The sequence below is a fragment of the Heterocephalus glaber genome, unplaced genomic scaffold (genome assembly GCF_053883595.1).
Source record: "Heterocephalus glaber isolate CG9 unplaced genomic scaffold, H.glaber_assembly_v1.0 deba00001606, whole genome shotgun sequence".
Lineage (NCBI taxonomy): Eukaryota > Metazoa > Chordata > Mammalia > Rodentia > Bathyergidae > Heterocephalus > Heterocephalus glaber.
The window spans coordinates 14,054,557-14,070,833 of NW_028258377.1; the positions used below are offsets into that span (position 1 = coordinate 14,054,557).

Below are 16,277 nucleotides of genomic sequence, written 5' to 3' on the forward strand. Positions count from 1 at the left end.
GAGTTTCAACGAAGCCAATTATTATAATAGATTCTCTGCTGAGCACAAGTTTCTCTTACCTTTGCCTCATTAATGGAATATTAATGCAATTAGCAGCAGCTACAGCAGCAAAGGGGACAAAACGTCCTATCAGTGGTGAGACATGCTGCAGAAAAGACAATTCCAAAAATATTACGTCACTTTTCCTAGACAAATGAATGGAAATACTTTATCTTTTCTTAAAATGCAGAATCTTAGTTGTATAGAAACTCAGCCCAAGAGGACTTTCAAAACTTGTTTCCTAGTGGTGTTTTTATATTTCCAGCATGGGCAGACTGGGACAAAGCATACTCCTATGATATTTTGACAGCTTAGTGTGGTTGAAGATAGATGGGTTTTCGAGTCCCAAAGTCTTGAGTTCATATGCTGGGTCTTCTGCCTCTTCAAAGACACTGGCTGCCACATGGTCTTGGGGTCGGGGGAGGAGGGCACTTGGTACTAAATACACAGGGCCAGACCACATTCTTGGGTGATGTCATGGATGACAATCCTCCCCATACTCTTTGGAAGATATAATTAAAACATGTAGCTAAAGATAATGAATACAATAAGAAAGCTATGTGACTGAAATTCTTTGGAGAAATAATAGAGGCACTTAGATCCAGACAGGTGAGAAGAAGCTGGAAGTCAGAGTTGAGTACCTTGGTTAATGCATTAAGTCCCAAGGCTGTTGCCACAGCACCAGTTGTTGCAGAGACATAAGCTGTTCCCAACTCTCTGAAAGGAAAAAGTTGAGTGTGTAAATGACAAATGCCATGTCAGGGAACTCTGGTCCATTATTTAAAAAAGTATGAGAGAAATACAAGAGTATGCGTAAAAGTAGAGACTCCACATAACAACATAGAGTATCAGGCTGCAAGCAGAAGAACATAGAGAAAAAGCAAGTAGAACTCCTAAAAACAGGCTTCTTTGCATAAGTATACTACAACCCTCAACAAGTGTACAAATAGGCTGAATACTCATGGTGGGGAGGAAGGAGGGGTGGTGTAGAGGGAGCTACAAATGCAGAGAGCTGCATCTTGGGCTCAATGTTTGGAGCACATTTCTTTAAATCAAAAATACTTCTCAAAATATTAATATATATGGATAGCAAAATGCAATGCTGCCATTATTAAAATGTTGTCTTACTGTACAAAAATACTAAAAGGCTCATCTTCAAAGTACAATTAAGTACAAGCAATTCTTGTGATTCTAATAACAACTATGGGTTGCAGATTTCAATATTTTTGGTTCCATTTGATGATAATAAAATTGCCAGAGGCAATTTTCCTTGGTGAAAAAAGAAAAACACCTTTCTTTCAAGTGTTATACAAGTTACACCACATTTGTGCTTAACTAGTCTCTTTGGCTTGTCTAAAAAAAAATTTTTTTTAATAGGAGGAAAATACATAAACACATTACTTTTTAAGGGGCTCCAGAGATGAACTATTTTAAAAACAAAGCAAGTATGAAGGTCACACCGTCATGATCTCCCTCTGATTTCTGCAGAGAACACTCTGCTGACCCCTCTGCTTTGATTCTGATGGCTTTGACTCAGAATCAAAGAATTGAAGGCCCAATGGGAGTACAGGTTGTCATTTCCCAGAGACCAGGCCTGATTCACTTGTCATGTATTGTACAGGGGCATGGGTTCTGGGGTGTGAGTGATAACATTCTACCAGTGCTATTAACAGCATGAATACTGTGAGAAGTAGGATAGAAGGCAGCTATTTTGAAACAGAGGGAGGAAGAAACACTTTACTTAAAAAAGATGATACATAGTATTCTGTCCAACATAAACAGTTTGCACAAATACAGTTTCTCTTATATGAGAAACCTAAGGTATAAACAGACTAAAGAGCAAAATAAAAGATAGGTAATAGGAAAAGGGAAGAGGATCGAGAGATGGAGGAAGTGAGGTGGGAAGGGAAGGGGTTGAAAAAAGAATTGAGATGTGTCATGTCCATGTACCAATTTCCCATGATGAGTGTAATTATTATGTACTTCAAACATCCATTAATAAAAAATTAAAAAACAAAAATAGATATGTGCTTAAAAAAAAAGAGAGTACCACCACTTAATCAAATGAGCACTGGAGAAGGGCAACAGAGATTAAACCTTAGAGCCTTACTTTACGGTGAGTGGGGCATCTCCACTTCTGTTGGTGTAATTAACCACTGCATTGAAGGACTGGTTAATCCACTGCCAGAACAGCACTGCAGGGGTGGTCCTAAAACAGAGCAATCCATCACACATCCAGCACCACCTGCAACCCCTCCACTGTACACAACAGAAAGTATAAACACCAGCAGAGAGGAGGGTATCAGAGGGGGCGAAATACTGGGCCAGATGCATGTCGCCCACAGGCTTGGGACCTGTGTGGCTTCCTCTCTGAGGATAGTTTCCTCATCCCCAAGCTCAGAGGGTTCCTGTGATGATGACATAAAAAACTGTAGAGTGTCTGGCACAGAGTAGATACTAAATAAATGGCAGCTCCCTTTATTTGGACAAAAAGAAGCCATTTGTGGGCTAAGCAGTCTCAGTCTCTCCTAACTACAACTGTATATGTTAATGTATATTAATGTCTGTCTATCCTATACCCATCCTTATACCTATAGCTTATATAAGTGGATTAGAATTTGCCATTAGACTATTTCCTTTATGTTATTTGCTTTTGGGTATAAGATGCAGGGAAAACCAACTTTCTCTTGAACAAGATGCTATTCAACAGAGGGAAAAGATAAAATGGATCTTTGAATAAAATATCTATTTAAAGGCATCATCAAGACCTGTTGCTTAACAGAGTAGCAACATTTACACAAAGTGGGACTAAAACTGAGATGACATTTATCATATTTCTTTACTTTTCCCAAAGGAACACTACCTATTTATTTATATATTTATTTGTGAGGCAGGGTCTCACTATGCTGCACAGGCTGGTCCTGAACTCCTGACTCAAGTGATCCTCCCACCTCAGTCTCGGGAGTAGCTTTGACTACAGGTATGCACCATTTTATTTTTAATTCTTTAAAATATAATTTTATTGACCATATTTATTGGGTACAATATGATGTCTTCATATTACGGAATGGTTGAATAAAGCTCATTAACTATCATCCATACACTTAGGAAATGACATTAATTTCAATAAAGTTATTTACAAATTTAACATATACTCTGGGCTTCTGCACTGTCAAATGAATGAAGTGTTACTACACATCCATAACTTACCTATAAAATGTCATCATGCAGCCTGTGATGGTCATGTTCATTGGAACCTGAGCTGACATCCTTCCTATCAAAATCATCTTTTCACCAGTGTCAGGATGAAAAGCAGAATCGTAGATGTACTTTGCTTGCCATAATTCATTTTCTGTAAGACCTGGAGGAACAACTCCTTGTCTAGGAAAATGACAACAAATGACATGGCAACTGTTCATTTCAAATATTTCACCAGTGCCCTAGGGATAAGGGGCTATAAGACTTTTAAAATTGTGCCTAGAGGGGAAGGGGAAAGGAAAGAAGGGAAAGGAAAAATTACGAGAAAAGAAAAAAAATGGAAACGAAATCTATGTAAATAGGGAAGGGTGGAGGGGGTGAAGGACGCACAGGTAATGGGGAAAAAATAAGAACCAAGATACATCGTGTACAGGTACAAGCACCCAATGATAAATGTAAACGTATTGTATACCTAAAATGTACCAATAAAAGAATTTAAGCAAAAAAAAAAAAATTGTGCCTAGATGAAATGACAAATCTGCTATATATAGTTAATGTTTTTTTTGTTTTTGTATCGGGGATCGAACTCGGGACCTTGTGCTTGCAAGGCAGGAGCCGGAACCACTGAGCTAAATCCCCAGCCCTGTTAATAAGTATTTTTAATTCTTATTTTGTGTTTATTTATTTAGTTTGGCTGCTGGGGATTGAAACCATGGCTTTGCATGTGCTCTCTGAATGAGCCACATTCCCCAGACCATTGCAGTAAAAAAGAGTTAAAGCATAAAGGACAATAAGCACTTAAAATATTTCAAATCTAGCCTTCTCAAATTATCTGTAACTTGGAAAATAGAAAAATCTTGTATTCTACAGTAGTACTTAGCTTTGAAATATTCTGTTTTATATGACATACTAAAAAATGTAATCTGAACTTTGCAGACCCTAAAATATTCTTATCCAATTTGACAAAAGCTATGCAATAAAAAATACTAATTCAGGGCTGGGGATTTAGCTCAGTGGTTCCGCTGCCTGCCTCCTAAGTGCAAGATCCTGAGTTCAATCCCTGGTACCAAAAAACAAACAAACAAACAGAAATACGAATTCATTTTTAAACTAAGTTTGGAAACCTAGATTAGGAAGACATTAGTGAAAAAAGCATTCAGTATTCATTCTTTTTTTTTCAAAGAAACATGCTCAGTGTGAGAAATTTAGAAAATGCAGAAATTCATTAGAGCAATTAAAATAATCACTCCAGCCTTTGCCTGTTGGCCACCACCTGTAATGTTTTGGTGAATACATGTTCACCCTCACTTCTAGGATCTCTATGCTCTGTGTTTATTTAAAGGCCTCAATACCAGATCTACTGCTTAACCACTTTTAAAAAATTCAATAATATTTTGCAAACATTTTGGTATGTTTTGAGATATTTTTCTAAATCATCTATACTGGATTGAATTGTGTTGCATCCAAATTTACATCCACCTATAGCAACAGAATGTGACCTTATTTAGAAATTGGGTCTTTGTCGACACAGTTAGTTAGGATGAAGCCATACTGGATTAGAGTGGTTGTTAAATCCAGTGAAGAGTATCCTGATGAGATGGCCATGTGCAATACACAAAGACCACAGGTGAGGACAGGGGCAGCGAGATGGGAGTGATGTACCAGTAAAGCCAAGGGACACCCAAGAATTTCTAGAGCTACTAGGACCTAGGAAGAGGTACAAGGGATTCTGCTATAGCGCCTTCAGCAGGGAATGGCCCAGCTGACACCTGGATGTCAGACTTTTTACCTCCAGAACTAGAAGAGAATAAATTTTTGTTGTTTTAAGTCACCCAGTTGGTGATACTTTGTCATAGCAGTTATGGAAAATAAATACATCATCCTTTTAAAAACTGCACAGTATTTTACTGTATTATTTTAAAATAACATAAAATTGTTTAAAATATTATACTAGTCTCCTAGGTTTGGGGCATTCCAATTGCTTTTAATTTTCTAATTGTAAAATATAAGTAAGTAAATAAACCTTCAATATAAATATTTCCCCATATTGAGATTATTTAGAAAGAAATGAACAATTTCCTGAGACAAAAAGCTATGTAAAGTATTAAAACTTTAGATGTCTTTTATTATTTAGATACAACTTTGTTTTAATATATCAACAAAAGCAGAATCACTGTTATTTATGTAACTTATATGTATACTTTATATACTGTGGATAATTAACCCGAATTTTCATTTGGTTAGTTATCTGTTGTCCTAAAAATTTTGTATTTCTTATGTAATCAAGTACAAACCACTTTGAAGTTGTGTAAATATTCACCTAAATGTACCACATTTTAATAATAGTAGTTTTCTTTTTGTCCTACAAAATTCTAATTTATTTGGAATTTACCTTAAGATTGAAAATGTGGAACTTGCCTATTTCCCTGTTGGCTGGTCTCTATCAATTGAGATTTTTGTGGATACAGTAGTGTACAGTATTAGGCTTAATTCCCAAGACCTTCTAAGACCAATTTATTTGCATATCTTCACATCAAAACCCACCATTATAATCTGATGGTCCATTTAAATTCTTGGTGGAGCAACTGTTGCTCATTCTGTTAATATTTTTCAAAAGTGTCTTAGTTACACTCATCAATTTATACTTCCAGAAAAACCTTATAATTACTTTGTAAATTTTGCAGGTGATCAAAATTTATTTTGATTGAAACTGGATTGTCTAGAGAGCAGTGACAATTCCATCCAATCCTATGAAATATCTCTCTAGGGCTGGGGATTCAGCTCAGTGGTTTTGCCACCTGCTGTGCAAGCGCAAGGACCCGAGTTCGATCCTCCCAAAAAAAAGTCTCTCTAGTTATTCAAATTCTTCTTTTAATGATTCTCAGTAGTCTTATAATTGCCACATATTTCTGAGCTTGTTTCTGATGCTTTACATTTTTTTATTGTTCTTTTGAAAACAAATAAAAATATTTTTAACAGATTATTGCTGGGACACAGGAAATCACCAATTTTTTGTGTATATTATAAGCAGTCCCTTCCATAATACAACTTCATTTGTTCCATTGGTTTTCCATTTATTGTTAAGAATATAATCATTTACCAAAAAAGAAAAAAACTAAAAAGACCTCCCATTTTTTCAATATCTGTATGTTTTATTTCTAGAATGAAGTTTTATATAATAGTGAATATACAGGTGTCCAGAACTTGCTCCTTAACTTTTATGAGAATGTCTCAGAGCAATCTTTCCAGTGGCCTGTTCTCTTGGATATTAATAGATGTTATGGGAAAAGAGAAAAGACCCATATTTAAGTTTGGAAAAATAGATTATACAGCTTTCTTTACTCTTAGACTTCTTGGAAACTTTAAAAAGTTAATGAGATGTGACATCCTCAAGAGTAGCATGTGAACTCTCCCAAATTTAACCATAGAAACCACTTTCATTTTTGTTTTCCTCTTCTATTCCATTTTTACAATCTTTCAGGAAGTTCTGCTCTAGTGGTTCATTATTTAGTGTAGTGCTAGCTGTTGATGAGGAATATAAATTCCTTATCATTTTAAAGAAGGACTACACATTATTCTTCGCTAATTAATTATTGTTAAGAATTAGATGCATAATTTTTTCTTTTGGGGGCTCAAGATGTAGCTTTTTGCTTTGATATACTGATGTGAAAAATTACATTAATAAATGTTCTAAAATTAAATCACCTTTTCATTCTTGGGATAAATCCTTCAAGTTGTTAATTGTTTCTAGAGAGAAATAAAATTGATTTTGAACATTGATCTTGCACCTTTTGGCCTTGCTAAACTCACTTACTTGACTTCATTTTTTTTTTTGAGATTCTTCCTAAATAGATGATCGTGTTTTCTGTGATTGAAGATAGTTTTACTTCTTTTTTTTCTTTATATATTTTATTACTTAAGTTTTCCTTTATGGTACTAGCTAGCACCTTTAGCCCACTGAATAAGAGTAGTGAGAGCACAAATCCTTAGCTTGTTGCCAATCTTATGGGAAAGTGATCCTTATTTCACCATTAAATTTGACCTAGGCTTACTTTTTCTTTCTACTCCTAGTTTGCTGAAAGAGTTATCATGAATGTATGCTGGATTCTGTCAGCCTTTTCTGCATCTGTTGAGATGCACTTAACAGTTTAAAGCTAGCCATAGAGAAAAAGGGTAATACCCAAAATAAGCAGAACTCAAGTGGGGCTTGAATGTGAGATCGGCTTAACATTTGCAAATCACCACTGCAAGTTTGCTCTTTATTCTCTATTCCTCATTCCTCTGATGTAATCTTTTCTTTTTTTTTTGTATTAAATTCTTTTATTGGTACATTGTAGGTATACAACACAATTGCATTTCTCATTGGGAATTGTACCTTTACATAATGCATCTTGGTTCTTATTTTTTCCACATGTAATCTTTTCTATACCTTTATTTCTTCTACATTAGGCACTGGAAAACCATAGCCCACAGCCTGATCTAAGGTGAGCCAAGAATTATTTTTTTCACTTTTAGAGGGTTAAGAAAACAAATAAGCAAGGATATTCAATATGTATGTATATGCAAATAAGGAGCAAAATATAAGACAGATAAATAGGAAGTAGGGAGAGATCCAGATGCTTCTCCAAATTACCTATTCCATTGTTTAAAAAATATTTTAATATATATGCTAATTTATTTCATAAATACAACTAGTTTCTTAGTTCATTTAAAAGTTTTGTATATTATATGTTTGTTCCTTCTTTAAGAGAGAATCCTTTTTGTTGATGTCTTGTACTCTGAATAACTACATTGAAGATAATGATACACAGTATACACTTGATCTTAACCCAAAGGCCGAGAAGTGATGATACACAGTATGTTAATTATCATTATTCTCTTATTATTTTGCTGTGAAATTCTGTTTGTTTCATAAAAAATACGTAATAGAGACAACTGCAATGCCTAAAACTATTTGCCTTCTGGCCCTTCACAGAAAAAATTTGTGGACCTCTGATTATGTTCCCTGGAGAGCTTCTCTAGTTTCTCTTCTACATTTCTAGTTCTACTTTTTTCATGTTGCCATTTCTGTTGTTAGTTCTCTACCACTGCCACCAGTGAAGATTTTAATTCGTCTGTTATATTTTTAGTTTTTTGATAAGCTTTCTTATGTCTTTTCAATTTATATAGTGGTCACTGCATCTCAACCTCTCCTATTTTATGGCTTTTGTTTCAGATTTACAAAGAATATGTATTTTCTTGAATTCCCTCAATGTGCTCCTGTGAACTCTTCATTTTCCCTCACTGCTCAGTAGTTTTGCATAAGATGCCATGTTGTCCTGCTGCTTGTATATTCCCTCCTGATGCATGTTTGCACACTGTGAATCTGGCCAGACTCAGATTGGCATAGGTTCCCTTTCTAACTACTTAGCCATAGCCAAATCCATCTCAGATATGTTACTTGTGTGCACATTTAGGTGCCACCCTTCTGACAATTCACTCTTTAACTTCTGGCAAGACTTTTCTCTATAGCAGGGGCCAGCGAACTATTACACATGGTCCAAATGCCCTGCTGGTTAGAGTGATTTTTACCTTTTTAAAGAAGACTATAAAAAAATAATAAAACAATTAAGAATAATATGCCACAATGTGTTAATTTTCTGTCACTATGACAAAATACTTGAAATAATAAACTATAAAGAGGAAAGGTTGGCTCATGATTTCAGAGGTGTCAGTCCATGGTTCCTTGGCCTGTTACTTTGAGCCTATGGTGGCACAGTACATCACTGCAAGAGTGCACGGAGGAGGAAGAGGTCTATTTACCTTATGATGGCTGGGATACAAAGAGAGAGGAGAGGGCCATGGTCCCATTATCTCCTTCATAGGACTTAACTTCCTTCTACTAGGTCCTACCACTCAACTAACAGTTCTAGTAGTACCACGAGTTGACAAACAAGTCTTCAAACACATAGGTCTTTTGGGGGATATTCTAGATTCAAACTATAGCAGACAGATACTTTTTGTGGTGCACAAAGCCTGAAATATTTCTTATTCAGACTTTTATAGGAAAAATCGACAACTGCTGTATAGGAATATATAATCCCTGCGTATCCATGGGGAATTGGTTCCAACGCTTCCCACAGATATAAAAATCTATGAGTGCTCATGTCCCTTGTATAGAAAGGTGTAGCATTTACAAATATCCTACATATATCCTGTATACTTTAAATCATCTCTAGATTACTTATAATACCTAACATAATATAAATGTTATGTAAATAGTTGTTACACTACAGTGCTTAGGAAATAATGAGAAAAAAACCACGTCAGTACAGATGCAGATTTGGGGAATACTTTTAAAAAGTAGTTTTGATTTGCAGTTAGTTGAATCCACGGCTATGGAGTCAGTGGATCTGCAGGGCCACTCTCTCTCTACATAGACCACATCCTCTCTTACCTCAGGCCTGGCTCTCAGCTGGTGCAGTGCACCCTGAATCTGCAATCCCCAAGTTCCCATAAGCATCCTGCCAATCTGAGCCCCTACCCAACAAGTTTTATTTACTGGGGCTATATTTCAGAAGCAGCCACCCTCCCCTTAATTTTTGACAACTTATTTTTTGTATGCTGCTGTTTCTTTCCAGAGACATAAAAATGAATGGGATAGTTGTGGATTCAGGGGAGAGCTGTATTACAGGAAAGAAGCCAGGATGCTGAGGACCTCACAGATTGATTCCTATGAGGAAGGTGGTTGCCTCATTTTAAGGTTACAACAAACCCTGGATAACTGTGTGAAGGGTCAGCAATGGGAGATACAAGTCTCCCTACTTTTTTTCTTGATAAAAAGAAAAATTGCATTGCAAAAAAAAGTTGAAAAATCACCAAGTGAAGGTTTAAAAATAATAGATAAACATGATGATCTGTTCATAGATGAAGTAAAAAAACCCATAATTATTAACGTTACCTGTAATCATGTATTATTTTTCTGGCATTCTCTAGTTGTTCGTTTGATAATAAAATATTTCTGGGGTCAGTCACAGTGAAGAAATGATTGGCTCGTCCCACGAAAGTGCTTTGATCCCATCGAGGCTCCTTGATGTTAATGTTCAGTGGCAATTCCCCAGACATCTTCCTGAACTGCAGGGAGGCACAGACAGCTCCGTAAGACTGCACTGTCACCCCTCTAAGCCAAGAGTTGTATGCTCTTTCTACTTATAAAAATAATTTTGCCCTCAATGGCAGAAAGACCATCAAAATCAAAGCTATCAATCTCAATGCACCTTAACAAAGTTTCAACAGTTTTCCACATATTTCTCCTTATAAGTATATGGTATTTCATCATTCCTTACTTACTGGAATCCTAAAAACACTGTAGGGAAAAACAGAAATATAAAAAGGTTTAAAATAACATCAACAGAAATAGGGTTGAGTCATTCATAGAAAACTGCATGCACCTCGAGACCATAATGCTAAGTGAACAAATCAGACAGAGAAGGCTAAATATTATGTTTTCTCTTAATGAGAAACCCAAAGTATAAATGATTTAGAGAGTTAAATAAAGGATGCATGATAGGAAACAGGGAGACAGACCTTGGAGAGATGGGAAGGGGTCTGGAGATAGGGTTAGACAGGAAGGAGGGGTGGGAGAGGGAAGTAAAAAGAATCAAGGGACAATACTGTATGTATCAACTCCCTATTATGAATGTATTTATTATATATCACAACATATACTAATAAAAGGGAAAACAAACAAAAAATTTTGAAAAACAAAACAAGGGTCTGTAAGTTTGAACACATTTTTCGGAGTGAAACAACCAATGTTAAACTACTGCTGCTTTTTGATCTACTAAATTTTTCACTCCTACTAGAAAAAAATGATGATGCAAAAAAGGCATAAATAATAAAAATTATACAATTCAAGGAAAGATTCAGACGCATATCCATTCAGTCTTTTTCAGCATATAAACCACTAATCAAAATTATAAATAATATCCTTTCATTTACTAGGAACATTGTGGGAAAAACATTCTGACAGCCTGATAAATAGGAACAACACTATAGCATATCATTTTCCTCATAAAATAGCTACTTTCTGGCTCATAACCATTACTTTTTCTCATAGTAATTAATTTCTTTCTCTAAGTAATACATGCTTATTTTAGAACTACTTATTTTAGTGTTGTAATACATGCTTATTGCAGTATTATGAAAAAATACAAGATTAGCAAAATCTCCTATAATCCAGCCACTCTGAAGTAACCATTGTTAATGTTCTCATACATTTTCTATACATACTATCATATAATTTAAAAATAATTGGATGTCATATTCTATTTGAGTATCTTCTCTGCATCTATTTTATGAATATCTCATGTCTTAAATGTTCATTTTCGATATATAATGCTACCTTTAAATGTTATTTCATTTTCTCATCAGTATATATAATGCTGTATCATTGGTTTTCTTTGTTTTTTTTGGTACCAGGGATCGAACTCGGGTCCTTGCGCTTGCGCAGCAGGCAGCAAAACCACTGAGCTAAATCCCCAGCCCTGTATCATTGTTTGTAAACCTTTTTCCCTCATATCTGATGATTTTCTTGGACTAGATCTCTATGCAGGATGTTAGCATGTCATAGGATCTAATCACTATGAAGGCTTCAAACTATTGCTTTCTTGGACCTGTTTCCCTTGGGTCCATTTCTAATACCAGTTCTAGTCATTGCTTTCTTTTCCAGGTAAATTTTCATTAAATTATTCCTTTAGTGGTTTATAAGTTCTTAGTGTGTTAAGATGTCAGATACAAATATGAGACACACTTGTAATGTATAGTTTATCAACATCTCTGATTAATACACATCGTGGACCACTGGATCGAAGTTGAGCATGTTGGTTAGGCCCAGAGATATGAGAACTCCAGTGTATGTGAAATAGCTAGACAGGGAAAGAGACAAAGTAAAAATCAGCTCTGCAACTGATAAAGCAGGCTGGGATGACAAATGAAACCGGCTGCAAAGTTTAGGGGGAAAACACATTTTTCTCAAGGTCAAGATGCAGCTTTCCAGTGTCATGACAGTTCCCTTTTGAGTGCTACTGCTTTCTCATCTCACTGAGAAACCTTGTTCTCTATGATCACAGATGGTCACAAACTTCGCTGTTTGAAATAACAGGAAGAATTCCACTCCTGACATCCCACTCCCAACACTGAAGGGGACATTGGGTTTTCTAGGCCAGGTGGTTTCAGATTAAGGAATTTTGGGCACAACATTCCAAGTCTATCTTAAGTTCAAGTTTCCAAGCAAAGGGGAATGTGAGTCCACTTCACAGTCCAAACTTCTAAGCCCAGCCCAGCTTTGAGCTTGTGAAAACAATGCATCACTAAACTGCCCCTGAGGTCCACCACTGTCTATAGTGCTATCACAGACCTAGCTCCTCCTTCAGTTCCTCTGCTGTGTGAATGCCCTTTGTTGGACAACAGGTTTGTCCCTGATCATCCCTAGCTGACTGGGTTATGATGGGACACACGGAAACTTCAAATTAGAACAAATCAAATTTTGCATGTTAAGTCCAGGGATACAAGAAATATAGTGTAGCAGTCTCCCCTTTTTCTGAAGAGGATGCATTCAAGGCCTCCAGTAGATACCTGAAACTACAGACAGTACTGAACTCTAGCTGCATTATATTTTTTCCTATACATGCACACATATGACAAAACTTAATTCATACATTAGGCCACAGTAAGAGATGAAAAATAATTAATAAAGAGAGCAATTATATACTGTAATAAAATGTGGTCACTTTCAAAACATTTTCTTTTTTGCCTCTGTAATTTTCCACTTAATATTTTGGGCTAAAATTAACTATGGTTAACAGAAACCAAGAAGACCACAGCTAAGGGTGGAGAGCTGTACATCAAAGGGCTGTGCGGAAAAATGCCTAAATTTTGAATTAGAATACATCACTTGTATTATTTATACAACAGACAAAAAGAAAAACAGACTTTAATTTATGCACAGGAGAGCGGTGGTCTTCAGACTTGCCCAGAGGCCATCTCAGCGACCGAGAGGCAGCACCGGGGCGCTGTGCAATGGGCCCTGAGCCCTAAGCTTATCTCAGCTCCAGCAGATCTGCTCTGACTTGCCCTCCATGTCTGTGTTTCAGGATGATGGTTTTTTTGAAAATAGTGCTTGGAAAACAAAGAAAAAAGTTGATAACCTCTATAAGAGAAGACAAGGAATGAATATTTTTCAACATCTTAAATAAACTGTGATGTCCATTTGATTAGTGCTTCTTAGACTGTGTGATGGATGTCTTGCTTGGTTTTTTCTTTCTTTTTTATTTTGAGATAAGGTCTCACTAAATTGTCCAAGCTAACCTTAAGCCTGTGATCCTCCTGTCTCAGCCTCCTTGGGGTGCTGGGATTATAGCATGGATCACCACACTCAGCTTCTGCTTGGTTTTTCTAATTTTTGAAGCCTATCTTAAGCTGGACATGGTGGTACATGTCTGTAAACCCCAGCACTCTGGCAGGCTGAGACAGGAGATTCTTAAATTCAAGGCCGACCTTGGCAACTCAGTGACTTAGCAAGAACCTGTCTCAAAACATCAAAGGGCTGGGGATACAACTCCATGCAAAGGACATGGGTTCAATCCCTAGTGCCACAAAAACCAAAACCCATCATGGGTCAGTATTTTTGTAAAAATATAATAAAAATTTTTTCAAAGAAATGAAATGAAAAAAATTAAGTATAGAATTAAAGTCTCAAGTTTTTATTATTCAATTCAGCAGATATTAAATGATTCTGCCAAACTGTTATAACAATTTTTAGTGCTTATTTTTAATAATTTAAACACAATGTGGACTTATAACAAGCAGTTCATAAACTGGCCCAAGTGGGTCACACATTGAAGTTACAACTATGTATATAGTTCAAATTTTCCTTCCTCCCTTAAGTGTCATGAAACGAACACTAAATAGAATTAGTCTCATACATCTTACTTCCATTTGTGAAGATGTCAAAGATATAATTCCTTTTTGTTAGTAGACCATAGTTTAAATACAAAACATAAATTCTTTGCAGGAAAACTCTTAGCTTTTTTCCCCCCTTCTTAAGGTCTAAAAATACTTCCATGTTTAGTAATTATTCACTGGCACCTACCTGACCAAATCATCAGTGATGTCAGTGAGCACGGAAGATAAAAATTTCTACCCTAGCAAGCTGACATTGGGCTGGTAGGTAAAAGAGGAAACAAGAAATAAACAAATTTTAGTATATGTGCTGCCGAAGTGAGCACAACAAGAAATAAACAAAATCGTAAGAGATAAGTAAATTAGTCATTATGTTGGAAGGCAGTAAATGGCTAGAGGAAAAATAAAAAGCAATGTGATACAAAGGCTCATGAATACTACAGATTGCATTTTAAAATAGGGTAGTTGGAGTAGGCTTCATTGGGAAAATGACATTGGAGCAAGACTAGAAAACATGAGAAGCTGAATCACATGGGTGTGGGGGAAGAGCAATGCAGAAAGAGGAAATGGAGACTGCAAGGACCCTGTGGTAGGAATGTGCCTGGTGTCTTCAAAGTCCAGCAACAAGGCACAAACTGAAAGTGGTATGAGGAAGAGAGAGACAGAAGATGACAGAGTAAGAGAGGAACTGGAGAAACAGAAAGTCTTAGGGGGAAATAGGCAATTTAAACTTTGACATACTAAACTAGAGAAGCCTGAGCGGAGCCCAAGAGGTGACGTCCAGGAGGCAGTGAAATATGCGAATCTGAAGTTCAGGGGGAAAGGTCTAGTCTGGAGACCGTCAGCTCAGAGAGCAGGAGAAGCCAGGAAGATGGGGTGAAATCACCAGGGAAGTACATTGTAAATATTAGAGAGATTCAAGGACTAGAATGTGGAAAGGTCAAAAAAGATGAAAAGGAGGTGGAGAAGAAGTAGCCAGTGGCAGAAAATCTGGGGCTGTGGTGCTTTAGAAAACAGGAGATAAGGATTTGTAGCCTGCTTGTCCAAAAGAAACCTCGGTCACTGATTAATCTTATTTTGGGGTAGTAAAGAGGTGGGGACTTAACTCTCCAGGGGCCAGAGTGGGAGAGGAGGACACAGTAAAGACAGTTGTTTCTGCAAGCTCTAAAAGTGCTAAGCAATGGCGATAACAAGTAAGGAGACTGCGCAGTGCATCGAATGCCCCCTCCTTGGGGAACTATTTATTCCTGCAAAGCCACTGGCATAGACCAGGAGTTCTGAACCAAGAGAACACATCAAAATCCACCCAGGAGCTCTTTAAAGAGAAAAATACTACCTCTTCTTCAAGAGTCTGATCCATTGGGTCTAGCTTAAGCAGGGCACGAAATTGCACAGGTGCTCTGGGCATGGACCAGTGCGTGATGGGCCACTGGCTAGGGCTGCACACAGAGCTGTGAGCCATTTCCTTTCTATGTCTGTCTTGGATCCTGCTCCCTAGACCAGATCTGATACCTATTTTTTTCAGAAAATTGAGCATCAAGCAGTCTTTCTACCCTTTCAATTCTCCTATCACTATTTTTTCTTTGTGTTTAACATAAATAATCAAAATAAAAATTTAAATGTAGCTTTTATTGCTCTCCCGTTCTTAGCAACAAAACAATCTCCCATTTGTTAAGTGAAATCCAACATTTGGGGTATGTTGTCATCACTATGATCTCATTTTAGTAGATGGTTACCTTGTGAAATAAAAGTGGTATAGTTGCATAAGAACTGGATAGGATCTTACAAATGAACCATCCAATGTGCTCATGATACAGATGTGGAAAATGAGGCCGGGGGAGGGAAGTAACTTTTGTAGGTGGCATGTGCAGTGCTGGTGCTGGTGGCAGAACGGAGTTTGGGAGAAGCCAATCGACTCCAGATCATTGGCTGGCAAGGGCACTCTTTTTTTTTTGGTACTGGGGATCGAACTCCGGTCTTTGCGCTTGCGCAGTAGGCGATGAAACCACTGAGCTAAATCCCTGGCCCGAGGTCACTCTTTTTACTCCCTGTCTCTCTTAGCTATTTTTTTCTGGAGGATGCAATCAATTATTGTCTGC

At 36.8% G+C, this 16,277-nt stretch overlaps 1 protein-coding gene across 5 annotated transcripts in view; it reads right to left on the reverse strand.

Annotated features, from left to right (window-relative positions):
• Sfxn1 (sideroflexin 1) overlaps positions 1 to 16,277 on the reverse strand; it is a 47,506-nt gene that overhangs the window by 19,168 nt on the left and 12,061 nt on the right. For 4 of the 5 annotated variants that reach the window (XM_004836358.4, XM_004836356.4, XM_004836355.4 and 1 more), the window contains exons 2-6: positions 10,178 to 10,350; positions 3,250 to 3,420; positions 2,150 to 2,248; positions 681 to 756; positions 60 to 145 (exon numbers count right to left, since the gene is read on the reverse strand). In XM_004836358.4, coding sequence (XP_004836415.1) covers positions 60 to 145; positions 681 to 756; positions 2,150 to 2,248; positions 3,250 to 3,420; positions 10,178 to 10,341 — 596 coding nt within the window. In that variant the 5' untranslated portion in view covers positions 10,342 to 10,350. Of the gene's footprint in view, positions 1 to 59; positions 146 to 680; positions 757 to 2,149; positions 2,249 to 3,249; positions 3,421 to 10,177; positions 10,351 to 14,368; positions 14,435 to 16,277 lie in introns of those variants that run through there. The other variant, XM_087194828.1, reaches the window with a different exon arrangement.